The sequence below is a fragment of the Anolis carolinensis genome, chromosome 5, assembly GCF_035594765.1.
Source record: "Anolis carolinensis isolate JA03-04 chromosome 5, rAnoCar3.1.pri, whole genome shotgun sequence".
Classification (NCBI taxonomy): domain Eukaryota; kingdom Metazoa; phylum Chordata; class Lepidosauria; order Squamata; family Dactyloidae; genus Anolis; species Anolis carolinensis.
Genome location: NC_085845.1, coordinates 83,293,146 through 83,309,647, shown reverse-complemented (window position 1 = coordinate 83,309,647; position 16,502 = coordinate 83,293,146). Strand labels below are relative to the sequence as shown.

Here is a 16,502-nt window from a genome sequence, read left to right as displayed (position 1 = left end):
GCTCCTGACGACGGCATCGACGGCATCGCTACTCCCGGTTGGCTCTCCTTTGGTTTCTGGATTCGGCCTGGCTTCGCCTGCTCTCGCTACAGGTGTGCGTTTGGCCCTTTCCTGGCTTTCTGTGCCGTAGTTGGGCGTGGCAATAGTTTCAGTGAACTTTTGACTGGGGTTAAGACGGATTATCAGACAGGATAATCCGGATTATTTTCTGTTTCCGCAATTTTTGCCTTTCTTGAAGCAAGGACGTTTACTTTTACCAGGAACACTGAAGTTAAGTGTTCCTAGGTTCAGAATATCATTTAATAAACGTTTATTATCTTTACTCCGTGTGTGTGGCCCTTTAAGAGGTGTTTGTGTCCTGACAATTATGGCATCCAGAATGATTGACAACTGGCAAATAGAGGGAGAAAATGTGGAGGTAGTGACAGACTTTATATTTCTAGGCATGAAGATCACTGCAGATGCAGACTGCAGCCATGAAATCAGAAGATGTTTACTTCTTGGGAGGAGAGCAATGGCCAATCTCAATAAAATAGTGAAGAGCAGAGACATCACACTGGCAACGAAGGTCCACATAGTTATAGCAATGGTATTCCCCATAGTAACCTATGGTTGTGAGAACTGGACTATAAGGAAGGCTGAGTGAAGGAAGATAGATGCTTTTGAACTTTGATGCTTGGACCGCAAGAAGATCCAACCAGTCCATACTCCAGGAAATAATGCCCGACTGCTCACTGGAGGGAAGAATATTAGAGGCAAGGATGAAGTACTTTGGCCACATCATGAGAAGACAGGAAAGCTTGGAGAAGAGAATGATGCTGGAGAAAATGGAAGGAAAAAGGAAAAAGAGCCATCCAAGGGCAAGATGGATGGTATCCTTGAAGTGACTGGCTTGACCTTGAAGGAGCTGGGGGTGGTGATGGCCGACAGGGAGCTTTGGCGTGGGCTTGTCCATGAGGTCACGAAGAGTTGGAAGTGACTGAACGAATAAACAACAAAAACTAGTCTTAATCCAACCTTGGATGAAGAACTTTGTTTTAAGAGAAAACAGATAGACTAGGCATAACGGAAATGTGGTAGAAAGAATAAAACCAGTGGGATACAGTTGCCTCTGGTTTCAATGGGAATGACAAGGAAAAGCATGTTGGAGGTGGTAAAAATGACATTGCTCACTTCATCAAGGAGGCCAAGGGGTCAAGTAAGCCCCTCCTGCTTGCTTCCTTGAAAGCAAGTGACTCTACTGGAAAATTCCTGTGGATAGCAATATGAAGCTCCCTTGATATTGTTATGGGGAGATGTTGACCAAAACCATGCTGGAGGAGAATTAACCAGGGCAGCATCCAAAGCAAGTAGGGTAGCACTACTTTGTGATTTTAATTACCTTCATACTGTACTTCATACTGAACAAGTGCATGTTCTCATCAAAACAAGGACATACATTTCAAATATCACAGTAGAAGAGCTAGTCACAGAAGTGCCCAAAGAGGATGCTGTCCGAGGCTTTCTACACTGTCCTATAATCCAGATGATCAAAGCAGATAATTCACATTATCTGATTTGAACTGGATTATATGAGTTCACACTGCCATATAATCCAGTTTAAAGCAGATAATTTGGATTTTATTTGACAGTGCAGAAGGGGCCTCAAGTATAGCGAACCAGGACATATTAGATGGAGTTGAACCAAATGGAAACAGTAACCACAACACTATCAAATTACATATATATTTAAGGTTTAAACACACTCTTAACACGCTAATATTGTATTCCAAAATAGGACATTTCTCAAAAAATGGAAGTTGAAAGGTCAAACTTCTCCCAAAAGTTTGGGAAATACAGGTACTTTAAATCCACAACTCCAGAACTGAGAGTTTAGTTGCATCTTCAAGGACCTTTGTTTTATTGTGAAGGAACTATTTTTTCTTATTTTAAATGTCAGAGACTGTAATCATGAAAGGTACTTTTCTGAAGAGCTTCATTAGCTGTTCCCTGAGTATCATGTAAGAGCTGCATAAAAGTTGACAGCTTAGCATTTATCATTTCCAAAACTGAGAACCAACCTTTTTGGAGGTCTTTAATGAGGTTTTCATGTAATTTTTCAAATAAAGCAAGAAAAAGGATGATCTATTGCTAATTCTGGTTCCTTCTTCCTTCAGTTGTCTCTTTTATTTTGACCATGCACCATACTTGAATTGGAAGTATTGCTTTCCTCTTCCAATCCCAATTAGGTTATTTTGCCAGTGGATAGAAATGAATAATGATTGGTCAGGATATCACTTTACTCCATGAATTAGACTCTTTGTTCTATTGATTTTTTCTAATTATTCCCTTCAATTTTATAAAATCTGTAAATTGTTATAAATTTGGGGTAATTTTTAAAAATTCCACTTACTCTAGCTCAGTCTCTATGTGTGGGCCGGGCAGTGGTGCAGCTGGTTAGTAGCCAGCAGCAAGAAATCACTACTGGCCATGAGGTCATTGGTTCGAAGCCCAGGTTGGGATTAAGCTCCTGAGTGTTAATAGCATAGCTTGCTGCCCACCTAAGCAGCTCAAAAACAGTTGTGGTTGTGAGTAGGGAATCTAGGTACCGCTTAATGCAGGGAGGCTAATTTAACTTAATTTATGACACCATAAAACTGCCAGCATGCAAAGAGCAATGAGGAAGTACTACCATCAAAAAGGACTCAGTGTCACAGTGGATGATGAAGCAGCAGCTCCCCCTGTAGCCAGAATTGAGCATACCCTCATGAAGCCGGAAGCTGGAAAATATTATATTGCTTCTATTGTTTGTCTGTATGTCGTATGTCTAATAATGGCATTGAATGTTTGCCATGTTTATGTGCATTGTAATCCGCCCTGAGTCCCCTTCAGGGTGAGAAGGGCAAAATATAAATTCTGCTAATAAATAAATAAATGTGTCTACTGTGGTTTTTTTCAGTCATGTCCCGCAATTAATGATCTTTTTATCCAAACAGTTCTTATCATTATTGGAATCATAGTGCTTGAAAATTTGGAAGGAGACAGTGTCGCATTTGTCTTGAAATAGAGCAGTTTACAGTCTTTATGATTATGCAGAAGTTGTGGCTTTTGGGGGTAAAGGGAAATCAGAGAAGAATGCCTTTAAGCCCTTATACACATTGCTGATGGAAATAATATTTCTGCAACACTTGCTATTGTTAGTGTTATCAACAGCTTTTTGAACAATTAACTGTTGGCAGTTATCCCATCGAAGAACATCAATTTAATCCGTGTTTTGTTTTTCTGCTTATTATGGATGAATTTGCTTATCTCCTGTGGTCTAAGCCGGATAGATAAATGTAAATATAGGTGGATGTTGTCCCAATGCATAACTAGTAATTCTCTTGGATTACAGTAATAAGCAAATCTGATAGCAACAAACCATTTTATTTTATGTGAAAAGGAAAGGTACAACTGAAATTTCCGCTATCTTCAGGGCTTCCGCTATCTTCTATTGAGTTAAAGGGGGCTGCTCAATTCACAAAACTGCAGCAAGTTTTAGAAGACATCATCATCTGCCTGTCACCTTCCTTTGTTGCATTTTAATTGATTCTTACATCTACAGAAAACCAGTTAAAGACATTGCTATACAATGTCTTGTGGCAGAGAGCTATCCTTCTAAAAACATCCTAGACCAGCGTTTCTCAACCTGGGGGTCGGGACCCCTGGGGGGTTTGCAAGGGGGATGTCAGAGGGGGCTGAAGTGCTCTTCTAAATCACTGTCAATTCCTCCCAAATCCCTTCTGTATTTTCTGTTGGTCTTGGGAGTTCTGTATGGGAGGTTTGGCCCCATTCTATCATTGGTGGGGTTCAAGAGGCTCCTTGATTGTAGGTGAACTATAAATCCCAGTAACTACAACTCTCAAATGTCAAGCTCTGTTTTCCCCAAACTCCACTAGTGTTCAAATTTGGGCTTATTGAGTATTCGTGCCAAGTTTGGTCCAGATCCATCATTGTTAGAGTCCACTGTGTTCTCTGGATGTAGGGGTTGTGCGCTCCCTGTACGCGCTCCAATAAGAAATCTAACTGCCGCCCTTTGGACTACTTACAGCTTCCAAACATTCGTCAAAGGCAACCCCACGTAGAGCGCGTTGCAGTAGTCCGTTTCGTGTTTTCTTGCCACAACTTTGTGCTTCTACCATTTTAAAGTTCATCATTCTTTTTTTTATTGTTCCATATAGATGTGCAAGTTTTGCCTTGCTGGTACATTAGCCAGCACACATGTTATTGCCTCAAATGTACTTCCTTGCCACAACTTTGTGATTCTACCATTTTAAAGTTGATCTTTCTCGTTTTATTGCTCTATGTGAATGCTTATTTATATATTATTTGTTATTTACAAAGTACATTTTCTTATTTTAAAACACGTAACAAAGAAAATGCGGTTTTTTGGGGGAAGGGCACGGAATGGATTAATAGCATTTCAGTGGGAAAATTCATTTTGAAATAAGAGTGATTTAAGAGTTCAATAACAGAACGAATTGAACTCTTAACTGAAAGTATTACTGCCCCTTTTTATTTTTTTTTACAATAACAATTCATTTCCTCCATAACTCAATATAGACAGATTAATTAATATGAACTTTGTATTGAGCTAGTTTATCCTCCTAAATGTTTTGCTTTATTTGTTCTGTTTAAAACAGAAGAACGACCTAGTTCAGGGGAGTGTGCTTACTCTATCAATAGTCAAAATTTATACAAATAACCTGCGATTGCCAGAAAGGACAGAGAGTTTCATCTATGCTGACGATTGTGTCATTACAAGCTTGCTCCCTCCTCCCTATGACTTCCCTTCACGTATTTGTACATGGCTATCATGTCTCCTCTCAGCCTTCTCTTCTGCAGGCTAAACATGCCCAGCTCTTTAAGCCGCTCCTCATAGGGCTTGTTCTCCAGACCCTTAATCATTTTAGTTGCCCTCCTCTGGACGCTTTCCAGCTTTACAGAGAAAACCAGCTGATTCCTAATCCATCTGAAATGCAGACATGTGGTTTCCATCTTAAAAACAGACAAGTGTCTCAAACTCTGAGGATTACCTGGGAAGTAATCCCACTGGAGCATTGCAGTGCACCAAAATACCTGGGAGTTACCTTGGACCATGCCCTGACGTACAGACACTGCTTGGATATCAAGCAAAACTGGATGCTAGAAATATCATACGAAAGCTGACTAGCACAACCTGGGGATCACAACCCAATACAGTGAAGACATCTGCCCTCGCGTTTTTCTACTCTGCTGCTGAATATGCATACCCAGTGTGGAATACATTTCATCATGTTAAAACAATGGACGTGGCTCTTATGAGACATGCCGCATTATCACAGGATGCCTACACCCTACACCGCCGGAGAAATTATACTGTTTAGCTGGCAATGCACCAGCTGACATCTCTCTGGAAGTAGCAGCCAGTAATGAAAGGATCGAGGCAGTGACATCTCAAGCCCATCCTTTGTTCAGATATCGGCCTGCATGCCAACACCTTAAATCAAGAAATAGCTTCTAAGATCTACAGAGATACATGCAGGAACATCTCAGCAACGTAGCAGGATATAATTTGGAACGTCTATCAGTGGCTGATGCCAGATTAGCAACTCCCTCCTGGGCACATAGGCTAGGCAACTTGGAAGGCGCTGAACGGATTGTGCTTTGGCATCATGAGATGCAGAGCCAATCTTAAGAAATGGGGCCACAAAGTGGAGTCCATGACATGCCAGTGTGGAGAAGAACCACAGACCACTTACTACAATGCAGCCTGAGCCCTGCTACATGCACAATGGAGGACCTTCTTACAGCAATACCAGAGGCACTTGAAGTGGCCAGCTTCTGGTCAAAGGTAATTTAACATAATGCCAAGTTTTAAACTTTGTGTGTTTATTTATATATATATATATATATATATATATATATATATATATATATATATATATATATATATATTATAGCTATATTCTCAATTAGCTTCTGACACAATTAAAAATGCATTTCAATTGTAATTTTGCTTTGAAATAAGAGCAATTTGAGTTAAGAGCTCAGTAACGGAACTCAACTCAAGTTATCCCTGTATCTTTTTATTTTTTAATAATAATAGTTAATTTCCTCCATAACTGAATTAATTAACTTGAACTTTGCATTGAGCTAGTTTTATCCCCTAAATTGCAGTGTTAATCTTCCAGTGTTGCTGGAACAAAGTAAAAGGAGACACTGTGGTGTAAAATTCCAGTTTGGCAGTCACACACGTCAGACAAATGAAGCTTAAGTAATATCTTTATTAACAAATTCACATTCAAATAAAATGCATAAAAGGTGAATCTTTCAGCAGCAAATAATGAGCTAGACTTTGCCAGCATTCTCCCAGCAATAGAAGAAGGGGGTCAACTCACCAATTTCTTCTTGCCACTCGTTCCCTAGGCCTCCTAAAAAGTGGTGCTGGATGGCTGAGGGTGCTTCCAGAGCATGGCAGGCAGAGAGGAGAAGGGAATGGGCAAAAACACTGTCTTGTTGCTTTTCTCTACTAGGAAGTTTTTAAAAAGCTCTTCTTCCTTCTATTCATGAGGGATATATTTCCACTTAAACTGATACATATACTGTAAACATTTGTATATAACTTGCAAAGCACAATCCTGGTTTGTAAATTGTATACAAATCTGTTTTCAGATGTATAATTTTTGTACACAAAGAAATCAAAAAATTAATTGGGTGGGGGGGAAGGAAAACTCAAATGTACATATCTGTACAACTAAGCACGTGGACCTAAATCAAAATTTCAGTCTATACAGAGCAGACCCATTAAAACAGTATCCAAACTTTGGTTCAGTGGGTTTATATTATTGTTTGATATAATTTGTAAAGTCTGTAATATAATCAACAGTTATCTCCAGTGTATTGTTGACGGCTTTCATGGCCAGAATCACTGGGTTGCTTTGAGTCTTTCGGGCTGTATGACCATGTTCTAGAAGCTTTCTCTCCTGACATTTCGCCCACACCTGTGGCAGGTATCCTCAGAGGTTGTGAGGTATGTTGGAAACTAGGCAAGGGAGGTTTATATATCTGTTTATGGTCAGGGTGGGAGAAAGAACTCTTTTCTGGTGGAGGCATGTGTGGAGGCAGGTGTGGCTACCAGTATTAAAAAAGAACTTTAAAATCAGAACAGTAAATAAAGAACAACACTCAGAAAACAGAGAAATTACAGACATGAAACAATCAGGGACAGCTAACACCTCCAAACAAAGGATTCTCCCAGACAGGAAGAAGCCAGGCCTTGAGGCCACAGGGCCATCAAATGCTAATCAAGGTGATTAATTACAACATCCACACCTGCCACCAACAGAAAAGAGTCTTTCTCCCACCCTGGATCTTATACAGATATATAATCCTCCCTTGCTTAGTTTCCAACATACCTCACAACCTCAGAAGATGCCTGCCACAGATGTGGGCGAAACGTCAAGATAAAGCTTCTGGAACATGGCCATACAGCCCAAAAGACTCACAGCAACCTAGTTATCTCCAGTTTTTATGTTCAGTGGTGAGTTTCTGCTGAACAGTTACTTTAAGTGGCAATTTCTATTTGAAAATGCTTTAATATGTTTTTTGTAGTAATGAAAGATACATCATACTATATTTCTGGTACATCACTCGCCAGTATAAATCTAAATAACCACACAGATGTTTTTGTTCACCCAAGCAAAGTGCAGACTTTTTTTAACAGCAGCTAACCATGAGATAAGTCAAATCTCTTTTGTAACTAAATGCAATTTATGATATGCCACAGGAATCTGCAGTGAGCCATAGGCATTTTTTAAACCAAGAAGAGGCAACAATTCCCTGGGTCTCAGGCACGACTAAAGCAGATTTGTCTTTTGGCCATTATTTTCATTGCAAAATATAATGTTTGGCAACCAACATTTATCTATAGAATTTCAGCAACGAACGCTAGTGCATTTTTCTTGAAAGAAAGTAAGGCTTTCCCTCACATAGCCTTGAAGTGTAAAGCTATGAACAAGAGACAGTGCACACTGAGGCATATTATTTATTAAAAGCCAATGTCTCATAAGGCATCTATAGGGCTTTCTTTTTAGGTTTTTCATGCTGGTGGTCCTGTAAAAATTAAGAAAAAAGACATGAAATTAAAAAATTAACAAAATTATCATTATGCATTGCAATGTGTACTTCATGGTAACTACCATGGCTTTTTAAATCTACGCCGTTGTTTCCTCAATCTAGAGGTGAAATCATCCTGGTGAAATCAGAAAGGTATGAAAGAGAACTTTGCTTTGGCTATAAATCCCCAAACCAAATTCCATGTTAAATTCTCCCTGTCAGAATGGAGAATTAAGGGGAAGTAAGTGCTATCACAATAACATGCTGTCATGTCTCAACTCTTGCTCTAAATTTTAGCAAGGATGAGAAGGAATCTCGCAATTGCGAGGACAGAAGTTGAGAAAGGCAATAGGGAGACAAAGATCCTGCCCCATGATCTTCCCTTGCTGTGTTTTATAACACGAAAATATAACCATTGGTAACAAGCAGCACTCCTTGGTGATGGTGGGTCCAGTGAGACATTGCTTATCCCTTGGTCAACAGATCGAATCATGGAATCCAGTTGTTACTTCCCTCACCATTCTCTGCCTCCTACTCAACTAGGAACTTATATACTATATCTCAACTGCTCCTAACCTATGTAAGGCCCCTTCTAAAGGTAAAGGTTTCCCCTTGACATTAAGTCTAGTCGAGTACGACTCTGGGCAGTGGTGCTTATCTCCATTTCTAAGCCGAAGAGCCGGCGTTGTCCGTAGACGCCTCCTAGGTCATGTGGCCATCATGACTGCATAGAGCGCCGTTACCTTCCTGCCAAAGTGGTACCTATTGATCCACTCACATTTACATGTTTTCGAACTGCTACTTTGGCAGAAGCTGGAACTAACAATGGGAGCTTACCCCATCACACAGATTCGAACAGCTGATCAGCAGGTCAGCAGGTACTGCGGCTTAGCAGTTGAACCTGCTGCGCCACTGTTCTATATCCCAGGATATGATCCCAAATTATCTGATTTAAACTGGATTATTTGAGTCTCCACTGTCAGATAATCTGGGATAAGAAAATAATCTAGGATCAGATCCTGGGATATAGGGGCAGTGTGGAAAGGGCCTAAATTGATAAATTTTCAGTCCGTCAGATTTCTAGTTCCAGGGATAGGCCAAGTGCAAACTTCCATGTGTTGTTGAACTACAACTTTCAGCACTGAGGTACGTAATCCAACAATATCTGAAGTATCATGTTTTTTCCTACCCCTGCTTAAATCTAATTTGGCATTCCCAGGGTAGAAGCTATCCACAGAAAACAATGAATAAATACAGGATATTAGGACTGCTATGACTGATGAACAATGCACCTCTTTAAAAAAAGTTAACAACACAGATAGTTGTTGTTGTTGTCTTTAGCTTTCAATAGGAATCAAAAGTTCCCTCTGGTATATTTTTGACTGATTGTTGTGTTGCTTTCTCTTTTATTCTATTGCTTTCCCCTGATAGGAAACCATTGCTCTGAATTCAGAGCCTTCTTCAGGCATAGTAGAATCCTGTACACAAATCTGAAAAAATCTTTAAAAAAAAGGAAATCAACACAATAGAATGAAACTGCAAAAGACACAATGAGGCACCTTTCTTAGACAGCAAATTCAGAGTTACTATAAAGGGCCAGAAAGGGGTTAATTATGTTTTGCGGGACAGAACAATCCTATCCCCCAGAATCAATAAAAAATGATTGCTGCTACAATACAACTTCTGAAAATACAACTTCCTCTGTTCCAGAGTGACTAGTCTTACCCCAGGATTTTATTTCTCAGTCCTTCTAGAGCAGTGGTTTTCAACCTGTGGGTCCCCAAGTGTTTTGGCCTACAATCCCCAGAAATCCCAGCCAGCTGTTAGGATTTCTGGGAGTTGAAGGCCAAAACATCTGGGGACCCACAAGTTGAGAACCACTGTTCTAGAAGAATGCATATCAAAAACGTGTTCACAAGGGGGGAGATGAAGCTCTCTTACCCTGCATCTCCTCTTCTGTGCTATTATTTCAAGGAACGTCATGTTAATCAAATATTCTTGATAAAACAGTTTGTTTTAAAACAAAGTAGGCTCCATTCCAACAACTGCTCTGGGAAAGTTTAGGACTTAAGTATTCTCATTATTCTGAGAGAACATGTCCAAACATTCACAGAATTAAATTATTGCTTAATAAATTCTCTTTGGATTAAACATGCACACACACAAATCATTATTAGCTTCATTTCAGGAAGTTCTGCTTGAGTAAATCAGTTCTTTGCCACCTACCAGCATTTTGTGGTGTTCTTTTGCGAGGTGATCATATTCTCTCTTAAGGTGTTCACACTGCTTTTTAACTTCACACATTTCATCTGATTTCTGCGTGAGAGCTAGCAAGATACAGGAATAGTAGTATTCAATGCGCAAGTAATTACATTTGGACAGAACACTTCTGAATTAAATAGGTTACTTTTTTGAAAGACTTTTAAATAAGAAGCTACAAATTGACTGCTGGCTATTACATACAGTAGAATTTCGCTTATCCAACATAAACAGGCCGGCGGAATGTTGGATAAGCGAATATGTTGGATAATAAGGAGGGATTAAGGAAAAGCCTATTAAACATCAAATTAGATTATGATTTTACAAATTAAGCGCCAAACATCATGTTATACAACAAATTTGACAAAAAAGTAGTTCAATACGCAGTAATGCTATGTAGTAATTACTTTATTTACAAATTTAGCACCAAAATATCACAATGTATTGAAAACATTGACTACAAAAATGCGTTGGATAATCCAGAACATTGGATAAGTGAAACTCTACTGTATTTGAAAAGTTTTTGTCAGTAAATGAACTATTTTGATCTACGGTACTACTACATTCAAAACATTCCAATTATTCAGGAGGAAATAGCTAAATAATATCAAATCAGTTTATATGATGAACTGAAATGTTAGTTCATGTAAGATAATGTTTACAGGGCCTTTCAGACATGAGCAGTTATTTGATGATAACAGAAATACAGGGGACAGGAAAGAGATTCAGAAGTAGGACAGTGGCATTAAGAAAGGTGGGAAGAAGGAACAATGCATAAGAACCTTACTGAACTCATTTTATGAAGTATGTATTATTGTTAATATTCTATATGTGCATATTAGTACACATGTAAATATGTTAAGGTTATATATATGAACCTTCCTGGTTTCAGAAGAGTTTCAAAATATGTACACTTTAGAGCATCTACCTACTTTTAGGATACAAGGTGCAATAAAGCTTGGAAATAATTCCAAGTTTTCAAAAAATGAGACACAATTTGTTCTGTAGCATTTCGGTAATTTGATCCAACAGAAAGTAACTACTGTCTGTTTTATGGCAGACTTGCAAAGCATCTTGGTTGTAACTAAAAACAATCCTATCGCTAAACATAACTAAGATATCTAGAGATAGTTGTAGGTGAGCAAAGAAAAACATGCGCTGCATTGTTACTATGTTTTGACAAAAATACACGGGACATGATGGGGAGTGGGGGGGTTCTTAGCAGAATGTCAAGGTCCAGGATATGAAAAGCCTTCCTTAGCTGTAACATTTGAGGTGCTTAGCAGGTTTGTCTGGGTTAGAAAGCACTGCAGCAAACTATGCATATGTAAGATTTCTAGGGTTTGTAGCCCTAAAGAGAACGGTGCACCGGCAAGTACCACTCATTATGTCAGCATCACTTCCCCATATGTTTTAACACAGCATTAAAATTATATTGGGAATGCCCCAAATGTTTGGATTACGCAAATATTTAAATACTGATATGGCATTCATCCTCCTGAATAAAAACAAAAGCATTTTGAATTTCCAATTCTTTTTTCATTTGAAGGGAGGTAACAACTATATGACGAATTCCTGACAAGTTATTGAAATGAAATGTAACAACTCTGAAAATATTTATTCAGTTTCAAAATATTTCTATTATATGAAATATAACTTAGCATTTTGGAGTTTGCATAAAGCTGCTCAGACTTGAGAGACTGGCTGTATTTTACTGGGAGTGGAAAAGCTTAACTAATAGAATATACCTTTATTCAACTCTAAAATGTTGTTACAGACCCTTGGGATGGAAAGCACTACATATTCTGTCACATCAATAAATTATTTTCAGGAGAACCTATAGGGTAGAGGTGAAAGTAAAGGTTTCCCCTGCCATTGTCTAGTTGTGTCCGACTCTGGGGGTTGGTGCTCATCTCCATTTCTAAGCCTAAGAGCCGGCATTGTCCATAGACATCTCCAAGGTCATGTGGCAGGCATGACTGCATGGAGGGGAACCTATATTCAGATGAAAATCAAACAAAAGGGAGCTATAGAGCAGTAGTACCTAAAGAATGGCATCCAAAGGCAGCAGTGGGGCGGGGGGGGGGGGGGTACTCTGAGATTTAATTTGGGTGTGAATTATTTTTTATACCTCTGCTTTTGTTTGAAAAGGCTTGTATTATCTATCTATCTATCTATCTATCTATCTATCTATCTATCTATCTATCTATCTATCCTGTCCCAAAAACTCAGCAGTCTATCTATCTAGGCTGCCCCAAAAACTCAGCAGTTTAGCATCTCAAATAATTTCACTAAGAAGTAAAAGCAGTCAAATCTGACTTAAAAAAGCAAGGATATCTGCTAAAAAGGCAATATGAGTAAAGCAGTTGCTAATTTTGGTTAGACTCAGGATATAATCCAGGTGTTTAGATCCATGGCAGCAAAGCCATTGTGCAATACAAGTTATGAAATTTTGATTACATTTAGAGGATGAATGCATTTGGTATTTTATTTTCAATGCTGGGTTCCTTCAAAGAATATATTCCCATGAGAAATGATATAAAGAGCCTTGGCACAAATTTAGTTAATAATATTTATGAACAAATTAAATGCTCTATCAGATGTATATATCCTGCCATCTGCTTCCTGTCTTCTCTTTTTCCAGCACTATTCTTAATCTCTAAATCCATTATTTCCCGACTCTTCCATTCAAAATCTCATTCCCATTTTCCCCCTTGTAGGTTATCACTGACCCCCCCCCCCCCCAGCTCTTTTTTTTGTTAGAAAGATTGGTGGTCTCAATGTGTGTGTATCCCTTGAGGATTTCATTGTCTGTAGACAGGTCACACAGTCTGAACTTCTGAAGAAAGCTATAGAACGAGTGCTGAAATATAGTCTCTCAAAACTCCATTCTTTTATGACAATATTAAGGGCAGAACTGATCTTTTTAAACCTTTTCATTTTTGTTGCCTTTCAGATTTTCCAAAACCATTTTCAAATTTGATCATAAAGATAATTTCATTGTTGCAAATTATAGGTTAATTTGTTTCATATCTAAGTCAATAGAGGGAAACTCTATGGTAAGGAGTTCATCGAGGAGAACAATGTTCCTATTCTGTTTATTTTGTATACAAACCATGTCTGTTTATAGGAGCCGGCAAACATTGTGTAAACTTTGCTTTTTCTTCCTCATTCTGAATGTCATCATCTTTTTTAAAGAACATCCTACGTGTACAGAAGTATGTATTCAAAACCTGCATAGGTTTATTATTAAAATATATTTCCTAGTGTGTTGCGCATATATAAAAATGAACAGATAGTATTGAAACAAGACTACTATTAAACATTTCCATCAGATATTTCAAATGTTCACGTACCTACAATACAATGTTGGAAATAAAAGTTCATTATTAAAATGCCAATATTATTCCCTTGCTTGAGTTGAGAGTGGAAGGGGAAAAGAAATGGGTTGCTAAAAGCTATTTAATGAATTAATTTAATTTAAAAAAAAATAATGTACAGATTAATTTTTGTAACCACTAAGTTATACCAGCTCTTTTCCCTGCTTACATTTTTCTGTAAAATATTAATCTATAGTACTACAGATATTGCTGCTGGAATAATGGTTAATAATATTGTCTAACATATTTTTGAAATATTAAATTTACACATACGTACAGTTATTGCTGCTGATTTGTCTTATACTGATATACTGGTTATCAAGTCATTTCTAAAAATTAATACTAGGGTATACAAAACCTTATAAAATTCATTGGGGGGGGGGCTAAGTTGATAGGTGACTTGAAGGTGACATACACATCAAGAAATAGCACAAAGGAAAGAAAATAACCCCTTATCTTTCCCTTTTATCTATCCTCATGAACGTTTACTCTTTTCATATAATCTCACACTTTCCTCCAACTACACACACTCTACTTTCCTCACAAACCACTCTCAGTACTCTAACCTTGCTACGCCATGGTCTGCAGGGAGTGCTTTCTTTTCACCCTCTCAAGGTGGAAATGTTAAGTCACCTCTACTCATTGCTAGTGGAAGCAAAAATAAAGTCGTGGAGCTTCCCAAATTAAGCACACTGTTGAAGCTGTGGAAAGACGCTTTCATTCAGCTCAGGCGTGCCTTAATCATGAAGGGTTAACTGTCTTCTTCTTCAGTGGAAAGAAAGGGACAAAGCACTTAGCATCTTCCCAACAAGAGAGGAAGAAATGTCCAACTGTATTGACTTGCAGAAAACTTTGTATATGGCTGATGGAAGATAAAACAGTTGCTTGAATCTCTCTACCCTATCTGGAATTAGGCAATCTCCAGGTTACAGATAAGATACGTTCTGCATGCTACTTCTTAAGTTGAATTCGTATGTAAGTCGGAAAAGGTATATTTACATATTTTTTATATGTAATTACATATTTTTATATGTAATTCCAGCCATATCTATCTATCTACATATCTATCTAATAAAAGTGAATGTTTGTATGTATGTGGGCGGCGGTGCAATGATGTATTTTTCTGGTCAGGTCTCTTACTTCCACAGAGCACTGGGACCCCCACGAATGATGGACCTGGACCAAACTTTTCACACAGACCCCCCCATGACCAGCAGAACAAACTGAAGGGGTTTTCTGGGGGGGGGGGGAACTAACCCATCCGGGTGGCAGGTGCAGTTTACCCTGCATCCAGAGAGCATTCTGAAGTTCACCAATGACGAATCTGGACCAAACTTGGCACAAAGAACCATGAATGACCAACATAACATACTGGAGGGGTTTGGGGGGGGGGGGGAGAGAAGGTGACCCACCCAGGTGGGAGTTGTAGTTCACCCTGCATACAGAGAGACCTCTGAACCTCACTAATTACGGATCTGGACCAAACTTGGCACACAGACCCAACATGGCCAGCTCTGAATACTGGCGGGGTTGGGGGGTGATTGACCTTGGAATCCAGGAGTTATAGTTGAGCTGTATTCAGAGAACACTGAACCCAGTAGATGATCTGAACCAAACCTGGCACACAGACCCAACATGGCAAACTTTTGGTTTGGGGTGACTGATCCATGATTTTGGGAACTGTAGTTTGCCCACATGCTTATGCAATTTCTAATAGGCGCATTCACAAAAAACAAAGACAAAGACTGACTTTTTCTTAAAAAAAAAGTGTTACAAATTACCTAACTGATATTGCCTAACATCCAAAAACAAAAAATGCCTTTTTCAAATAACCTGGGCATCGCCAGGTAGCCAAGCTAGTGTCTGTCTGTCTGTGTCTGTCTGTCTATCTATCTATCTGAGCTCTGGATAGCATGGGGAAGGGTAAACACCCCTGCTGTGTTTGTTTTGCTATCTGTGCCCCTGTTCAAAATATTTCACCTCACTTTCTGTCCCTGTGACAATTGGATTTTGAAAATGTTGGCTTGTTGTGGAAAAAAGGATTAGTGATAAAGCTTCAGCGGATACACCTTTTCCCTATGATAACTCTTACAGGAGTGAATTTCCCTTCCTAGGACAACACTTCCTGTTGTCTCATTCCTGTTTGTAATTTGGATGTTTGTAACTCGAGGATTGCCTGTTCTTGAAAACAGTGGCACTATGCACTCTCTTGGTGACTTAGGAACATATACATGCATTATGCATTCACTACTCTAGTTAAGAGGGAAGAAGAATATGGTGATTTCATTTATCTGCAGACAAAATCCCAGGCTTTGATGGAAACCACTGGCTACACTGACAAACCACACCAATTTGTGCCATCAGTGTATAGGCAGACAATTAACTATAGTGAATTCTAACTGTTTTACTCATTAAGACATTAACATCCAATGACAGAATTGGAATTTTTGATATAAGAAGCTACACAAATTCTCGATTGTCAGTCAAACTGAATTAAAGTCTGATATTTCATTTTTAAAAATATTGCAACTATATGAGGACAGTGTATTTTGAACATCTACAAAGCTTGAATAAGAAGTTCACCAGGAGCCCCAAATCACTCTGTCTCAGATGAACAAATGCTACTGGATTCTGGAGAGGTTGAAAGAGCACTTTGCACTTGCTGAATAAATAACAGGACGCCAAGTTCTCATGGCTTGTTATTTTCGAGTTACGTTATGATTTTGAATGTTTAGAGTTACTCATATC

General features: G+C 38.7%; 1 protein-coding gene across 3 annotated transcripts in view; it reads right to left on the bottom strand.

The window, feature by feature from the left end:
* Window positions 1-6,264: 6,264 nt before the first annotated feature.
* Window positions 6,265-16,502, bottom strand: part of dus4l (dihydrouridine synthase 4 like) — a 60,026-nt gene continuing 49,788 nt past the window's right edge. For all 3 annotated transcript variants that reach the window (XM_062981706.1, XM_016994007.2, XM_008111584.3), the window contains 2 exons: window positions 10,342-10,442; window positions 6,265-8,112 (listed from right to left, as the gene is read on the bottom strand). In XM_062981706.1, coding sequence (XP_062837776.1) covers window positions 8,074-8,112; window positions 10,342-10,442 — 140 coding nt within the window. In that variant the 3' untranslated portion in view covers window positions 6,265-8,073. The remainder of the gene's footprint in view (window positions 8,113-10,341; window positions 10,443-16,502) is intronic.